The 13,870-nt window shown below is 52.5% G+C and overlaps 1 protein-coding gene across 1 annotated transcript; it reads left to right on the forward strand.

Annotated features, from left to right (window-relative positions):
* The first annotated feature begins 7,114 nt into the window (after positions 1–7,114).
* On the forward strand, positions 7,115–13,770 carry LOC129630695 (transmembrane protein 202-like). Its single transcript, XM_055551194.1, has 5 exons — positions 7,115–7,177; positions 7,234–7,312; positions 12,847–12,993; positions 13,316–13,444; positions 13,601–13,770. The coding sequence occupies exons 1-5, from the start codon at positions 7,115–7,117 to the stop codon at positions 13,768–13,770; spliced, it is 588 nt and encodes a 195-aa protein (XP_055407169.1).
* Positions 13,771–13,870: the final 100 nt, after the last annotated feature.

The raw sequence follows: 13,870 nt of genomic DNA on the forward strand, positions 1-13,870 counted from the left end.
GGCCCGCCCTGCGGAGCCAGGTGGGCCCCGCCCCGGGGCGTCCAGCACAGACGCCGGTGTCAGAAACTGTACTTTGGTGCTCGAGGAAGGAAATAAGGAACTAAGAATAATAATCTTCCTACAGGAGATGAGACATTGGCCCAGGAGGCGGAGAAAATGGGAGCAAGTAAATACTGGGGGCCGTTATCCTGCATTACAGTCAGGCAATTCTGTGAACAGCACGAGAGGCGGGCCGTGGGGGAGAGGCGCCTTCCGGCCCCCCTCCCCGAATGTGGGCGGAGCCGGAAGGCGACGCCGCTGGGATTGCCAGCGCGGCAGGGGTGAGCGCTGTGGCTGCGGGGGCGGGGCCTACTCAGTCCCAGCCGCAGGGTGGGAGGCGGGGCCAGCGCGGAGATTGACAAGGGGGCGTTCCGGGAAAGCGTCTGCGTGGTGCCGAGTTAGAGGCCGAGCCTGCGCAGTGAGAGGTGGGGAGGGGGCTAGGCGGAGGCTGGAAGGCTGGCCACCGCCCTGGGTCGAGGGAGGAGAGGGCTGGAGGCCTGGGCTCGCCTGGAAACTTAGATTCTTGGTATGGTTGGAGATCTGAGGAGTGTCTTGCAACTGACATGATTGTAAAAGTTTTTTTTTTTTTTAACGTATGAAATGAAACCTCTACTTCAATCCTCCTACTGCGTACAGTCGCCAGTGTCAACAGGTTGGTGTGGACTTTTATTTTATGGGCACGTGTGTGCGCGCACACACACACACGTTTTATGGGTAAAGATGCTGTTTAAAAAAAAACAAAACCCAGTTTGTCCCATACGTAGTCTCTTCCCATCAGTACACAGTGACCTCATTCCTTAAGCAGTAGCTAAGTATTCCCTTGTGTGAATAGAACACGCTTTAGCTGGTTCCCCTCATCACTGGGGTTTTCTCCCGTCTAGTGAGGAGACTGTGATCTGAAGTAAAAGGAAGAGACCTAAACTCTGCACGTTAAAGAAGTGACAACGTTTCCTTCACTGGTTCTGCCTCACTCAGGAATGCAAAGTCCCCACTGTGGCCCACACGGCCCAGAGTGACCTGGGCTCTGTTCCCCTTCTGCCCTTATCTTTCCTTCCTTTCTCTTCCTTGCTCAGGCTCCACCAGCACATTGGCCTCCCTGGTCTTTCTCGATCCTGTCAAGGACATTTCTACCCCAGGAACTTTGGTTTTGTCGTCTCCTCTGCCTGGAACTCTTTCCCCCCAATCAGTCCCCATGGCTCTGTCTCTTCAGTCCTGTTTCTGCTCAGAGGTCAACTTAGCATGGAGCCCCTGCTTGTCCACTCTATATAACAGACCCTCTCCTTTCCAGACTGGTCTCCCTGATCCTCTGTTCTTTCCCTTCATAGCTCTTCTCTCCTAACATATCTACTTGTGGGCACTTTTTGGGTTTTGCAGGGTAGGGGAGGTTTTCCTCCCTGCAAAGTTGTCAGTTCCTTAAAGACTAGGATTTGTGTCCAGTTGGCTATAGACCCTGTGTCTTGCACATAGTTGCAGCTCACTTTTTGTTAAAAATGAATACATTTTTTTTTAAATGAATACACTTTTTTTTAAATGAATGAATACACTTTTTTTAAATGAATACACTTTTTGTTAAAAATGAATACATTTTTGTTAAAAATGAATACGCCTTTTGTGGGCGACAAGAGGAACAATTATTGTAACAACACTTAATGAGCACATACTATAGACTAAACTCTAACTAGATTAAGGTACAGTTGGTTTTCTGTGTCCATAGATTTCACATTTAAACCAATCTCAGGTGGAAAAATTGGGGGAAAAAATAGTTCCAGAAAGTTCCAAAAAATAAAACTTGAATTTGGTGTGTGCCTTAGCAACTGTTTACATAGCGTTTCTGTTATATTACATATTATAGGTAAACCTACAGATGATTTAAAGTGTACAAGAGGATGTGCATAGTTTATATGCATATACCCTACAATTTTAAAATCAGTTTATTGCTGTGCTGGGTCTTCATTGCTGCACATGGGCTTTCTCTAGATGCAGTGAGCAGGGGCTACTCTCTAGCTGTGGTATGGGGGCTTCTCATCGTGGTGGCTTTTCTTGTTGTGGAGCATGGGCTCTGGAGTGTGGGCTCAGTAATTGTGGTACATGGGCTTGGTTGCCCCATGGCACGTGGAAACTTCCTGGACCTGGGATTGAACCCATGTTCCCTGCATTGGCAGGCAGATTCTTGACCATGGGGCCACCAGGGAAATCCACTCTGCAATTTTATATAAGGGACTTGAGAATCCCCAGAGTTTGGTATCCAAGGGAGTCTTGGAACCAATTCCCTGCGGATACCAAGGGACAACTGTACTGTCTTTATCCCCCAAACCATCTGCAAAAACTGGCTACATGTAAAAGCCTTTAAAATAAATAAATAGGGAAGGAATGGGATACTGTAAAAAATTTTTTTTAAGTTAAAGGAATAGACTTGTGTGGAGAGAAGTGAGGGGGAATGGCAGGAGCTGTAAGGGGTAAGGGCAAGAGGTGAAATGTGGGTGCCAGGAAGAGCAAATTGTTAGGGGGTCACAAGTGTGAAGAATGAAGCCCAGAGAGCTTGGGGAGAGTCAGCTGTTCAACAGACATTGCTTGAGCACCATCTGTATGCCAGGAACCTCTCCCATCTCTTTCCCCCAAGTCCCTCCCCCACCCATCCCTCTCCCCCAGAGGGCCCCGAGGAGGCATGGCATTTCCAGGGAACGCTTACAAGGTACTGAACTAAACAAACGTTCTGGGTGAGAAGTACAGATTATTTGAAAATACACATCATTAATCTGAGTTGGAGGGATTTCAGAGGGGACTGAAAAAAGGACAAGACTCTTGGTGGGGGGTCGGGGGCTAGAGAGAAGGTCTGGCAGGTTGCTCGACAGGGAGCTGCGGGAGCAGACTCGAGGGTGGGGACATTCCCACTTCTTAAGTCCAGATGGCCTGGCTCGCCAGGAGGGACCAGAAATTTATGTAGTTCAAATAGGAAAAGAAACCTGGGGGAAGGAAGAGAGCAGAGAGGGTGAGGTGCAGAGTTCACCAGCCCAAGCCTGATGCCAGTCGCTTCTCCAAGCCCAGCTATGCTCCCTATCACGTCCCCAGACTCACGTCTAAACCCAAACTTGGCCCCATACCCCTATGCGGTCCCCAACCCATTCCCAAATCCAAACCCCAACCCTGCCCCTACATCCAGCCCTATGCCCATCCCCAACCCCATCTCCCTCCTCAGTCCAGTCCTCCTTGTCCACAAGCTCCCCCGCATCCCAAATCTGTCCCACCCCTGTCCCCATCTGCATCCTGGAACCCATGCCCAAGCCCCGAACCCCAACCCTGCCCTGGCCCCGACCAATCATCACAAAGAAGAAGACTCCGGTCCATGCCAGGTAGAAGCTGCACCCCAGTTTGTAGGTCATGCCTTCCTGCAGGTATTCCCGGGCCTGCATCAGGTAGAACAGGATACCCAGGATCATGCTGGTCCCTGCATGAGTACAGGTGTTAGGAGGCCAGGCGTCCCATGTGTCAGGACCCCTCCCCAGAGCTTCGTGGCTGCCAGGGTCTTGCTCCTTATTTTCCCACTCGCTTTCACCTTCATGAACCTCTGCTCACAGGCAGGAAAACAGGCTCCTGACAGTATCGTGGTGGAGGACATGGGTAAGGGCAAGGCTTGGCTCTTTAGCCGGGCGATGGTGACATCTAAAACCACAGGCTTTGGAGCTAGCAGACTGGAGCTCTTGCTTCTGTATCCCCCACCTCAGGGCAGCCACTCCCATCTCTCTGAGCCTCATTTCCCTCATCTGTAAAATGGGAGTAGTCGTAGGACCCATCTCCTTGGGTCGTCATGAGGAGTTATTGAGATTGGCACACAGTGGGTCCTCAAAAACTGAGGTTATCGTTGCTCTATTGGGTGTTGAATTTTGGGCTTCTGAAGCAGTGGACAAGAAACTTAATCATTCTGAATATTTTAATTTTATTTTGAAATGACATGAATTTAAAGATAATTTGTGAACTTCCCCTGGTGGCCCAGTGGTTAAGAATCCGCCTGCCAATCCAGAGGAAATGGGTTCGATCCCTGCTCCAGGAAGATCCCACACGCTGTGGGGCAGCTAAGCCCATGTGCCTCAACTACTGAAGACTGCTCGCCCTGGAGCCCGTGCTAATAAGCCACCGCAAGGAGAAGCCTTGCAATCAATGAAGAGTAGCGCCCATTCACTGCAGCCAGAGAAAGCCCATGTGCAGCAGCAAAGACCCACCAAGGTCAAAAATAAATAAATCTTAAAAAAAAAAAAAGACAATTTGTGAAAAGGAAAAGACTCTTTTTCCTCCCCTCCTGTAGTGGAGCACAGGGTAATTTTTATGGTTTTAAAAAATATATAGGAGATAAGTGCTTTCCATCTAATTAAAAGGGGGAGTGGGTAAAAAAAAATTTTTTTTCTGGCTGCGTTCAGTGGCACACGGGATCTCAGTTCCCCAATGAGGGATCAGAACCCATTCTTCCTGCGCTGAAAGCATGGAGTCTTAACCACCGGACAGCTGGGGAAGTCCCAGATGTGATTTTCTTACAGAGAAATGTCCTACTTTAGATGACACAAAGCAGAGATGTTTTTTACACTTTGTCCCTTAAACAATCAGGAACAGTTACTGGACAAACTGGATAAAATACCCTTTACTAGCAAGAAAACAGGAAGCTGGGTGTTCTTTCTTGTTGCCCCTACTATCACTCTCCAAAAATGTTCTTTTGATGCAACAGACTGTTGTGATCAATTATTACAGGAGACAGGAACACAATATCCTTCATTTCCAAATTAAAGTGCCCCTCCCCCCCATCCCCTCTCCACACCCCCACCGCTTTTCGAAAAAAGCGCAACTTGGCACGCAAATGGAAAACTAAACTATTCTAATCAGAATATCGATTTTGAGTTATTTGGAAAAGAGAGAGGACTATCATGGCAAGGCTGTGTGCAAAGCTAAATAGCTGCCGTCATGTACTGACATTTTCTAATTCAGTCCTCCCTGTGTCTCCACGTGGTAGGGAATTTCACCCCCCTCCTACAGATGAGAAAACTGTGGCTCAGAAACACGACCTAGCTTGAACAAAATCACAGAGCTGGTGGTGGCGGTGGTGATGGTGAGATAGGATCTGGGATGGAGTTGAAACTGACCATGGGGTTGAGTATTGGGCAGTGGGTATTTGTGGGATGGACTCTGAGGTCTGGGGGGATGAGGTTGAGCTGGGGTTGGGAATGGGGATGGATTGGAGACAGGTGAGAAGATGGGGGCGGGAATGCATTGGGTTGAGTCTGAGAGTAAGAGTCATAGGTGATCAGGGTCTGGTGGTGGTTGAGGTTGGGGATGAAGAAGATGGGATCAGAGATGGATGGGGCTTGAGTTGGAGGTTGAGACTCATAGGCAACAGGGGTGGGTTGAATTTGGCATGAGTCTTGAGGATGGGTTAGGCATGGAGCTTTGGTGTCAAGGTTTGTAAAGGGGTCGGAGATGGTAACGGGGATTGTTTGGGGGCTGGAAAGAAGGTAATGTCGGAGTGGGCGTGGGGATGGGAACGGACATCATGCACGGGAATATGAATGAATTGGAGGTGTGTTGGTGGTGGAGGCGGAAGGTGACGTGGAGGCCGGTGTTAGGGCTGGAGAAGTTGGGTTGGAAACTGATCTTCTGTCCTAAGATGGGGTGGAGATGTGGAGGGAGACAGGCTTGGGGTGGGGGGTGAAGGGCGAGGACGGGGGTGGGACTGGAGCGTGGTGGGGAGGGGCTGGGGTATCAGGACGGGCTTTGGGCGCTCCTGACTTGGCTCCTCAGGGGAGGGTCTCAGCACCGTGCCTGTGAGGGCGGTGATGATGACATTGGAGAAGTCCAGCAAGGGCACGTTGGAGCTGGTGGAGAAGATGATGTTTATTAGAATGATGCAGAGGATGAAGTTGGTAATGCTGGCGACCAGGAGGAAGGCCCAGGCAAAGTCCAGCAAGTCTGGGGGAGGAAGAGAAGCAGGAACACTGGGACAGGCCCTCAGGCCCCGAGCCTGGCAGGGAGAAGGTCTCCTGGGAGCCTAGGGGCATTGTTAAGCCGTCTCCCTTGAGAATTCTTTGTTTCCCCTCCTCCCCCCCCCCCCCCCCCCGCATTGTAAGAAAATTGAAACTGGGCTCCAGAGAAGGGAGACTGAGGCAGATAGATGCCTTCGGCATTGAGGTATGCATCTCCAGGTCAGTCAGGACAGGTTCTTGGGCAGTGATGAGCGGGGTGGGCATTGAGGAACCAACTTGATGCGATGTGGACAGATTCCTTAGGGGTAGGGTGTAAGATGTTAAAGTTGTGAGAACTGTGAGCATGGGTATCACGTAGGTGAGAATGAGCAAGGGACAGTGAGGATGGTTCTGAGGCAGTGAGGACCCTCCTGGAAAAAGGGAGGACCCGCCATGGGGAGGAGGAGGACCAACCCGGGGCAGGGAGGACCAACCCCGGGGAGGCAGGAAGGCGGGGGGTGTCCCCGAAACAAAGAGGAAAGAGGAGCCCCAGGAGTAGTGAGTATAGGGCAGGCCTTACAAGCATTCTGGTCATACTCGTGCAGGCAGGCCATATCCGAGCAGCGGACGATGAAGACAGTGTCGATGGGGATGGTCCGGAAGCCAGGGTCCCCCAAGGGTGCCAGGGGCACCTGGAAGTGGATCCAGGGCTGGCCCAGAGAGATGAGACCGATGATGACTATGCTGGCCAGGCTCAGCAGTAGGTTCAGCTGGCGGCTGATCCTCTTGGCCTCGTGCAGCAGCCACCAGCCCATGGGCAGCTGAGAGTGGCTGAGCCTACACTTTCCCAGATACCTGCAGTGGGCAGCGCACCACCAGGGTCAGCATCGGGTCCAGCCGGCCAGCCCAGCCGACCACCCCTGCTTCTAGGTCCATGTGTCAGAATCCCAGGCAATCTGACGTGCAGACTCTCTTCTCCGTGTCCATTCTCCATGCCCTGTATCCCCCAGGTCCCCCCTCTAGGACCTGCTCACCCCGGAACAGCCTTGAGGCTCCCTGGCCTCCAGATCCTAGCTTCCAGGAGCTGCCACTGCCCCTTCCAATTACTGGGTGGAATCACGGGTCCGGGCTCTATGCCGTTCCCCACCCAGGGCCAGCCCTCATCCCTGCCCACCCCTAAGTCCGACCTCTACCTTGTATACTGACCATGCCTCCCTGGTCCCTGACTTTTGCCTGATACCCCACCTCCTAGAACTCTGGACCCCAAAGCCGCCCTACTCCCTGCACCCCTGCCTCTCACCTGCCAGCATTGTTCTCGAAGGAAGCCGATGGTAAGTTCTGAGCGTTGTTTTCCAGGATGGACTGGCTGATTTGGGAGCTGCTCAAAGAGTCTCTGATGGTCTCCTGGGAGGTCCAGACACTTGACTCGACGCTTTTGATACTGGCCTCGGGACTGTGAGTAATTGAAAGGGGGACGTCGACCCTGGCCCGGACTGGTGACGTGGAGCTTTGAAGACTTAACTTGGGACCCTGGACACTTAGTTGGCTGTCGTAGGTCACTGATTTTATGTTGGTCAGGGGGGTGCGAGTAGTTAGCAGGGGGTTTTGGTTGCTGAAGAGGCGACTTTGGAAAACTGGGGGAGCATCTCGGGTGTGGAACTGGCGGCTGTAGGTGACGGATAGTGGGTCTTGGATGCTGGCCCGGTGAGAGCCGATGACGGGTGTCGTGTCCTCGCTACTGAGTCGGTGACTGATGATAGATAGAGGGTCTTGGATACTGACCCGACGGTTGTGGATGATGGGCAGCGGCTCTTGGATACTGACCCGGCGAGTTGGGGTGCTGGGCTGAGGGTCTTGGATACTGACCCGGCGAGTCAGGGTGCTGGGCTGAGGGTCTTGGATACTGACCCGGCGAGTTGGGGTGCTGGGCTGAGGGTCTTGGATACTGACCCGGCGAGTCGGGGTGCTGGGCTGAGGGTCTTGGATACTGACCCAGCGAGACGGGGTGCTGGGCTGAGAGTCTTGGATACTGACCCGGCGACTGTGGATGATAGGCAGGGGCTCTTGGATACTGACCCGGCGAGTCTGGGGGAAGGACTGAGAGTCTTGGTTACTGACCCGGGACCTGAAGGTGCTGGATGAAAGGTTTTGGGTCTCACCTTGGGAGTTGCTGGGAGCGGCCTGGAGGGAATCCGGCTGAGTGCTCTGTTGACCAGAATGGGACCTCTGGGCCATGTGAAGATATGGGACAAGGCCGGTGCCCGGATGCACTCAACACCCTGCCAACCTCCTCATCCCCCTTTGCCAACCATCACTGTGTCCTGGAAGCCCATTGGTCTCTCCTGGGCCTCCTGCTCCGTCCCTCAGGGTCTGAATCTCTCTGTCCCCTCTGCTGTCAGTCGTGGTCTCTCTCACTGTCCACAGGCAGGCCTCGGAGCTTTAGTCTGGCCTGGCGCTGAGGCTGGGGGAAGGTTCCATGACAGTTGGAGGGGTTCCAGGAGGTTGGGACGTTGGCCATGGACTCATGTTCTACTCTAGCTGCTCGTGAGAGACATGGGGGCTTGGGCTGGGTCAGGGTGGGCTCAGGATTGGGTCAGGAATGGGGTCACGGCTGGGTCAGAGAGCTGTCAGGACAGGGCAGGGTTAGGGGAAGAGGATCAGGAATGGTCAGGGTGAAGGCAGAGCAGGATTGGAGAGGGGCCCAGGGTGGGGTCAGGGCTAGACACAGTGGTGGCAGCGTTGGGTCACGGGCCACATCTGAGGTCAATTCTTGCAGTTTCTGGAGGGCCTGAGATCTAAATCTCTAATTCCTTCCCCCTGCCTGTTCCCACCCTTCCCCCTACCCCAGGGCCTTCTACAAATCAATGTCATCCCTTTATTCTCAATTTCTACGTGTCTTCTTGCTCTCTTTACTTCTCCTCTGCCTCTGTGTCTCCTAACCTTTCCCTGAATCTTGCCAAAGACTGGGTCTCTTCCCATAGCCCTTGGTGACTGTTGGGTGCACCACCCGTGTCCACTCTTTTATTTTTGCCTTTGCTGGGTCTTCATTGCTGCACGAGGGCTTTCTCTAGTTACAGAAAGTGGGAGCTACTCTCTAGTTGCAGCATGCAGGCTTCTCATTGCAGTGGCGTCTCTTGTTGTGGAGCTCGGGCTCTCGAGGCACGGGCTTCAGTAACTGCAGCACAGGGACTCCACAGTTGCGGCTCCTGCTCTAGAGCACAGGCCTAGTGGTTGCGGCGCACGGGCTTAGCTGCTCCGAGGCATGTGGGATCTTCCCGGATCATGGATCGAATGGGTGTCCCCTGCATCGCAAGGCAGATTCTTCACCACTGGACCAGCAGGGAAGCCCTGGTGGGGACTCTTTTGACATCATGGGTCTTGGCCTCGTGAGCACCCTTGGGAGCCCGTGTCACTGTTGATTTGGGTTGGGATCTGAGACAGGGATGAAAATAAGGGGATGGTGTTGGGAGCAGAGATTGAGCTGAGATTTGGGGAATGAGGGAACAGAAGATGAGGCTGGAGACAAAACAAGTAGATTTGGGTTTAGGATGGGTTGTAGGTGGGAGGTGACCTGCGCCGTCAGGGTCAGAGATGGGAATGGAGTTGTGTTCGGGGTTTAGGACAGGGAGCATCCTGGAGATGGCATGGGGTTGTGGATGGTGCTGGGGTGGGACAGGAAACAGAGATGGGGGTGTAGCTGGGATTGGGGTTTGGGTGGGGTTGGGAAGATGGCTGTGGGTGGAAGGGAACTGCATACAGGGTAACAGGCAAGGTGAGGGTGGTGGGCGGGGGGATGTGGTTGTGTTCGAAGGTGGAAACCAGGATGTATCAGTGGTGCAGGCTGAGCCAGGCCCCGGGAACTCCGTTCTTCCCCAGTGGAACCAATCTCTTCATGGGAGGAGGACCGCAAGTTCGTCCTGCGAGCCTGGTGTCTTGTCTTCATCATCCTGGCAACTGCGATGCTGCTCAGTGTGCTGGACGGGCGTATGGCCTACCTGCACGGCGCCTACACCGGCTACGTGGGCTTCTGGACCAACTGCAAGAAGCACACGTGTGCCAACCTGCGCCAAGTCACGGGTCAGTGGGGGACGGGGAGGGCTTTGGGGCGCTCTATGGGGTGGTGGTCTTTAGAGATGATCAGTGGAAAGAACCTCTGGAGGAACCTCTTTGGGTGTTCTTGGTTGCCAGGGAAATCTTTAGGATTCTTGAGGGGCTCTCTGGAAATTCTCTGAAGGTCTTGGGAGGGAGCTTCCTGGAGTTGTGTGCAGCTTATGAGGCAACGGGAGTGGCACTGTGCTTGGGAAGAAGAGTGCTACACTTGGCCAAACCCCAATCTGCTTCATGATTAGATGACTAAAGACACCATCATTCTCTCTCCCACTCTTTTTATTTTTATTTTTTAAAAAGAAAACAAGATGGCTTCTAGCTCCTTCAGGAATTTTTTTTTAAATAACAATTTGTTTTTGGCTGTGCTGGGTCTTCACTGCTGTATGGGCTTTTCTCTAGTTGCGGTACACGGGCTTCTTACTGTGGTGGCCTCTCTCGCTGTGGAGCACAGGCTCTAGGGCGTGTGGGCTTCCGTAGTTGCAGCTCCTGGGCTCTAGAGCACAGGCTCAGTAGTTGTGGTACACCGGCTCAGTTGCCCCGAGGCATGTGGAAGTCTTCCCGGACCAGGGATCGAACCTGTGTCTCTTGCATTTGGCAGGCAGATTCTTTACTGCTGAGCCACCAGGGAAGCCCAGAAATATTTTGCTTCCTTATAGGTCTCTGCTTTTCCAGTGCTTTTGAGCATTACCTAGAGTCAGCCCAGACCCTGAAGCCAGAACACCTGAGTTTGAACCCTGGCTCAGCTACTTGGTAGCTGAGTGATCTTGGGCATATTTCTTTACCCTTGTGTGGCTTGGCTTCTTCATGTCTATAATGCCAGTGATATTGGTACCTATTTGTGGGCTGTTTGAGGAATACATGAGTTAAAACACACAAAAGAATTAGAATAGCACCTGGCACATATTACAGTAAGTGTTTCATCCAGGTTTCTTATTATCTTAAGGATTTCCACCCCTGCCCCAAGTCAATGCACCTACATTTCAGATCGCAAATAAGTTCTCATAAAACTTTCAGAACATTATGTAGTATTAATCTTACTTACTTGGGATGTTTCTTTCTCTTATACCTCTCAAACTCAAGCTCGTTTCAAGTTACAGAAAAGTCCATAGGCATAAATTGTTCAGGTTCAGGTTCTGCTGGATCCAGGTGCTCAAAAGGTGTCTGTCTCTTGCCATCTCTCCTTGAAGGCTTCCTGTGTGTTGGACCCTCAGGCAAGCTGTGCTGTACAGCGGCAGTGGGGCTGTCAGCAGTTTCTGGGGTCCCATTTTGTTTTTCCTGTACACAACCATGGAGAAAAGAGAGTAAGTTGTCTTCTGAGGGTCTCAGGATTGGCTCCGATGGGACCAGATTTATTACCCTGAGATTTCTCACTTCTCCCTGAACCATTTTATTGTGGTTAGGACAATGTCATTCTGTGGTTGGCTGGATTCCATGAGGCTGGATGTAAGTCTGAGGCAGTTCCCAGCTCATAATCTTCTTGATTAGAGAAGAAAGAGCTGGTACCTGACAGTTTCAGTTAGAAAAAGTCCCAGGGAAGAGTTTGATGGGTTGGCCTTGGTCCATGTGCCCATGTTTGAGCCAGTCACCACTGCCTAAGTCACTGGGGCACTGTGATTGACTCAGCCTGAGTTACATGACTACTTCTGTGATCCCAGACTGCAGAGTATGTTGTGAAGAACACTCAACCAGGATTATGTGATTGATCCTGAGAGCACAATTTCTATTTTGTATATACATGCGGTTTGCCAGTAACAAAGCAGATGGAGTTTTAGCTCATTTGGATGAAACAGTCTTGCACTGTTCAAAAGTAGGTAAAGTAGGAAAGGGCTAAAAGGAAGATATGTAATTCTCAGAAGGGGCTGAAACTCTTGTCATGCTGAAATGAAAACTGGATGTCCGTTTCAAACTGAGTGTGATTATGTCTTTTAGGTACTTTGATTTTAGAGTATATGGAAGTTTTCTTGTGTGTATATCTGTGTGTGCGCTCTGGGGGACATCTGGGGGGTTATTTGGAGAATGTCTGTGAGGGGCTCTAGGGGTGACCTTGGTATATCTGGGGAGGCCTAGGGGTGTGAATAGGGTCATTAGGGAACCCTGGGGTATGAGTGGGAGAGAAGTAGGGTGACTTTACAGATGGTGAACGTGACTGAGTTGTCCTGGGTAACTTCGAGGGTGCTATTGGGAGTGGAGGGTTGGTATTGAGGGTATAAATGTGATCTGCTGTGGGAAATCTTTTGGGAGTATGAGCAGAGTAACTTTGGGGGTGTCTGTGGGGATAATTCTAGAAATGCTAGAGATGATTCCGTGGGCTGAACTTGAGGATGTGGGTGGGGGTGACTCAGGGATCATCTGTGGGGTGATCTTAGAGGTAAGTGTGGAGTTGATTATGAGAATGACTGGGGTTGACTTTGGGGGAAGGGGGTGATTTGGGACAACTTTGAGGGTGCAAGTGGGAATGACTTGTTTTAAAACTGAGGTATAGTTTACTTACAACATTATATGTTTCAGGTGTACAACATAGCAATTCACACTTTTTAAAGAAAGTGGGGATGATTTGGGGTTGACTTTATGGGTACATGGGGTTGACTTTGTGAGGGTGGGAATCATGGAGTTTCTAGGAGGTGACTTTGGCGATGGCATTGGGGGCGATACTGAGGATGTCTGTGGCTAAACTTCAGGGGTGTCTGTTGGGGATGACTTTGGAGGGTAACCTTGGAGAGTAGAGGTGAGTCTGGGGCATTACCTACTTTCCCCCCAGTTCTCATCCACATGAGCATGGGCTTCATGATCCTGGCCGTGATCCTGGCTCTAGTCCTCCTCCTGGCCATGGGCTTCTCCTTCCGGCCAGCACTCCGCCGTCTTAACAAGACTGACCTCGTCTTCAGTACCCTCAGCTCCTTCACTGGTAAGTGTCGCCCTGGGAAAAGGCTTCCGGGAGGCGTGTCCCAGAATGGCTGTCCTGCTGGGTCTCTTTGAATGTCTCTTGAGCTCTGCGTCCCCCCGCCCCCGCCCCTTGCTGTAGGCTTCTCAGTTCTAACTACTATATCCCTCACTCTCTTCCTGTTTCCCCGCTCCTGGTATCTTTCTGTAGTGTATGTGTGTGTCCCCGCGCGCGGGCACACTAGTCATGCAGGGTGGGAGAGGATGTCTCTGGCTCGCTTCTCTTTCTGGAAGTCTCTGAGTCCCTGTCCAGCCTCATGTCCATCTCTGGCCCCATCTCAGTGCAGGGCTCCTGATTCTCCTCAGCCTGACGCTCTTTATAGCCAACTGCGAGATGCTCCAACCGAGGCCACAGGTATCCTACCTGGTGACCACCTACCTGAGCTGGGGTGCCAGCGCCTTGATGCTGTGGGCCGGTGAGGGCGGGGTCTCGGCAGGGCAGGGGGTGGGGCCCCGGGCGAGCGTACCAGGCAGGGCCTCGGACCAGATTGGGGTGGACCCCACGGGAGGTCAGCCTACAGGGACAGGCCGGGGCCTAGGGGGCCATCTAGCAGCTCCACTCCCGCCCCCAGGAATCCTGAGCTACTTAAACTACATGGGCATGTGGGGCAAAGGGACGTCCTCCATGGAACGGCGGATGAGCTACCGCCGGTGGGCCTCGCTGCAGAACACCCGGAAGTCCATATCCGAACAGCCGTCGTCGGACGCAGGCTCCAAGCACGTCGAGGACCTGTCCGTTTAAGAGCCTGCCCCCCCCGCCCCCGCCCCCACCCCCCCTCCCCCGCCCCCACCCCCCCCTCCCCTCCACCCCCCACCTCCAGCCTCGTCCAAGCCTCTTGAAG

The sequence above is a fragment of the Bubalus kerabau genome, chromosome 17 (assembly GCF_029407905.1).
Source record: "Bubalus kerabau isolate K-KA32 ecotype Philippines breed swamp buffalo chromosome 17, PCC_UOA_SB_1v2, whole genome shotgun sequence".
Lineage (NCBI taxonomy): Eukaryota > Metazoa > Chordata > Mammalia > Artiodactyla > Bovidae > Bubalus > Bubalus kerabau.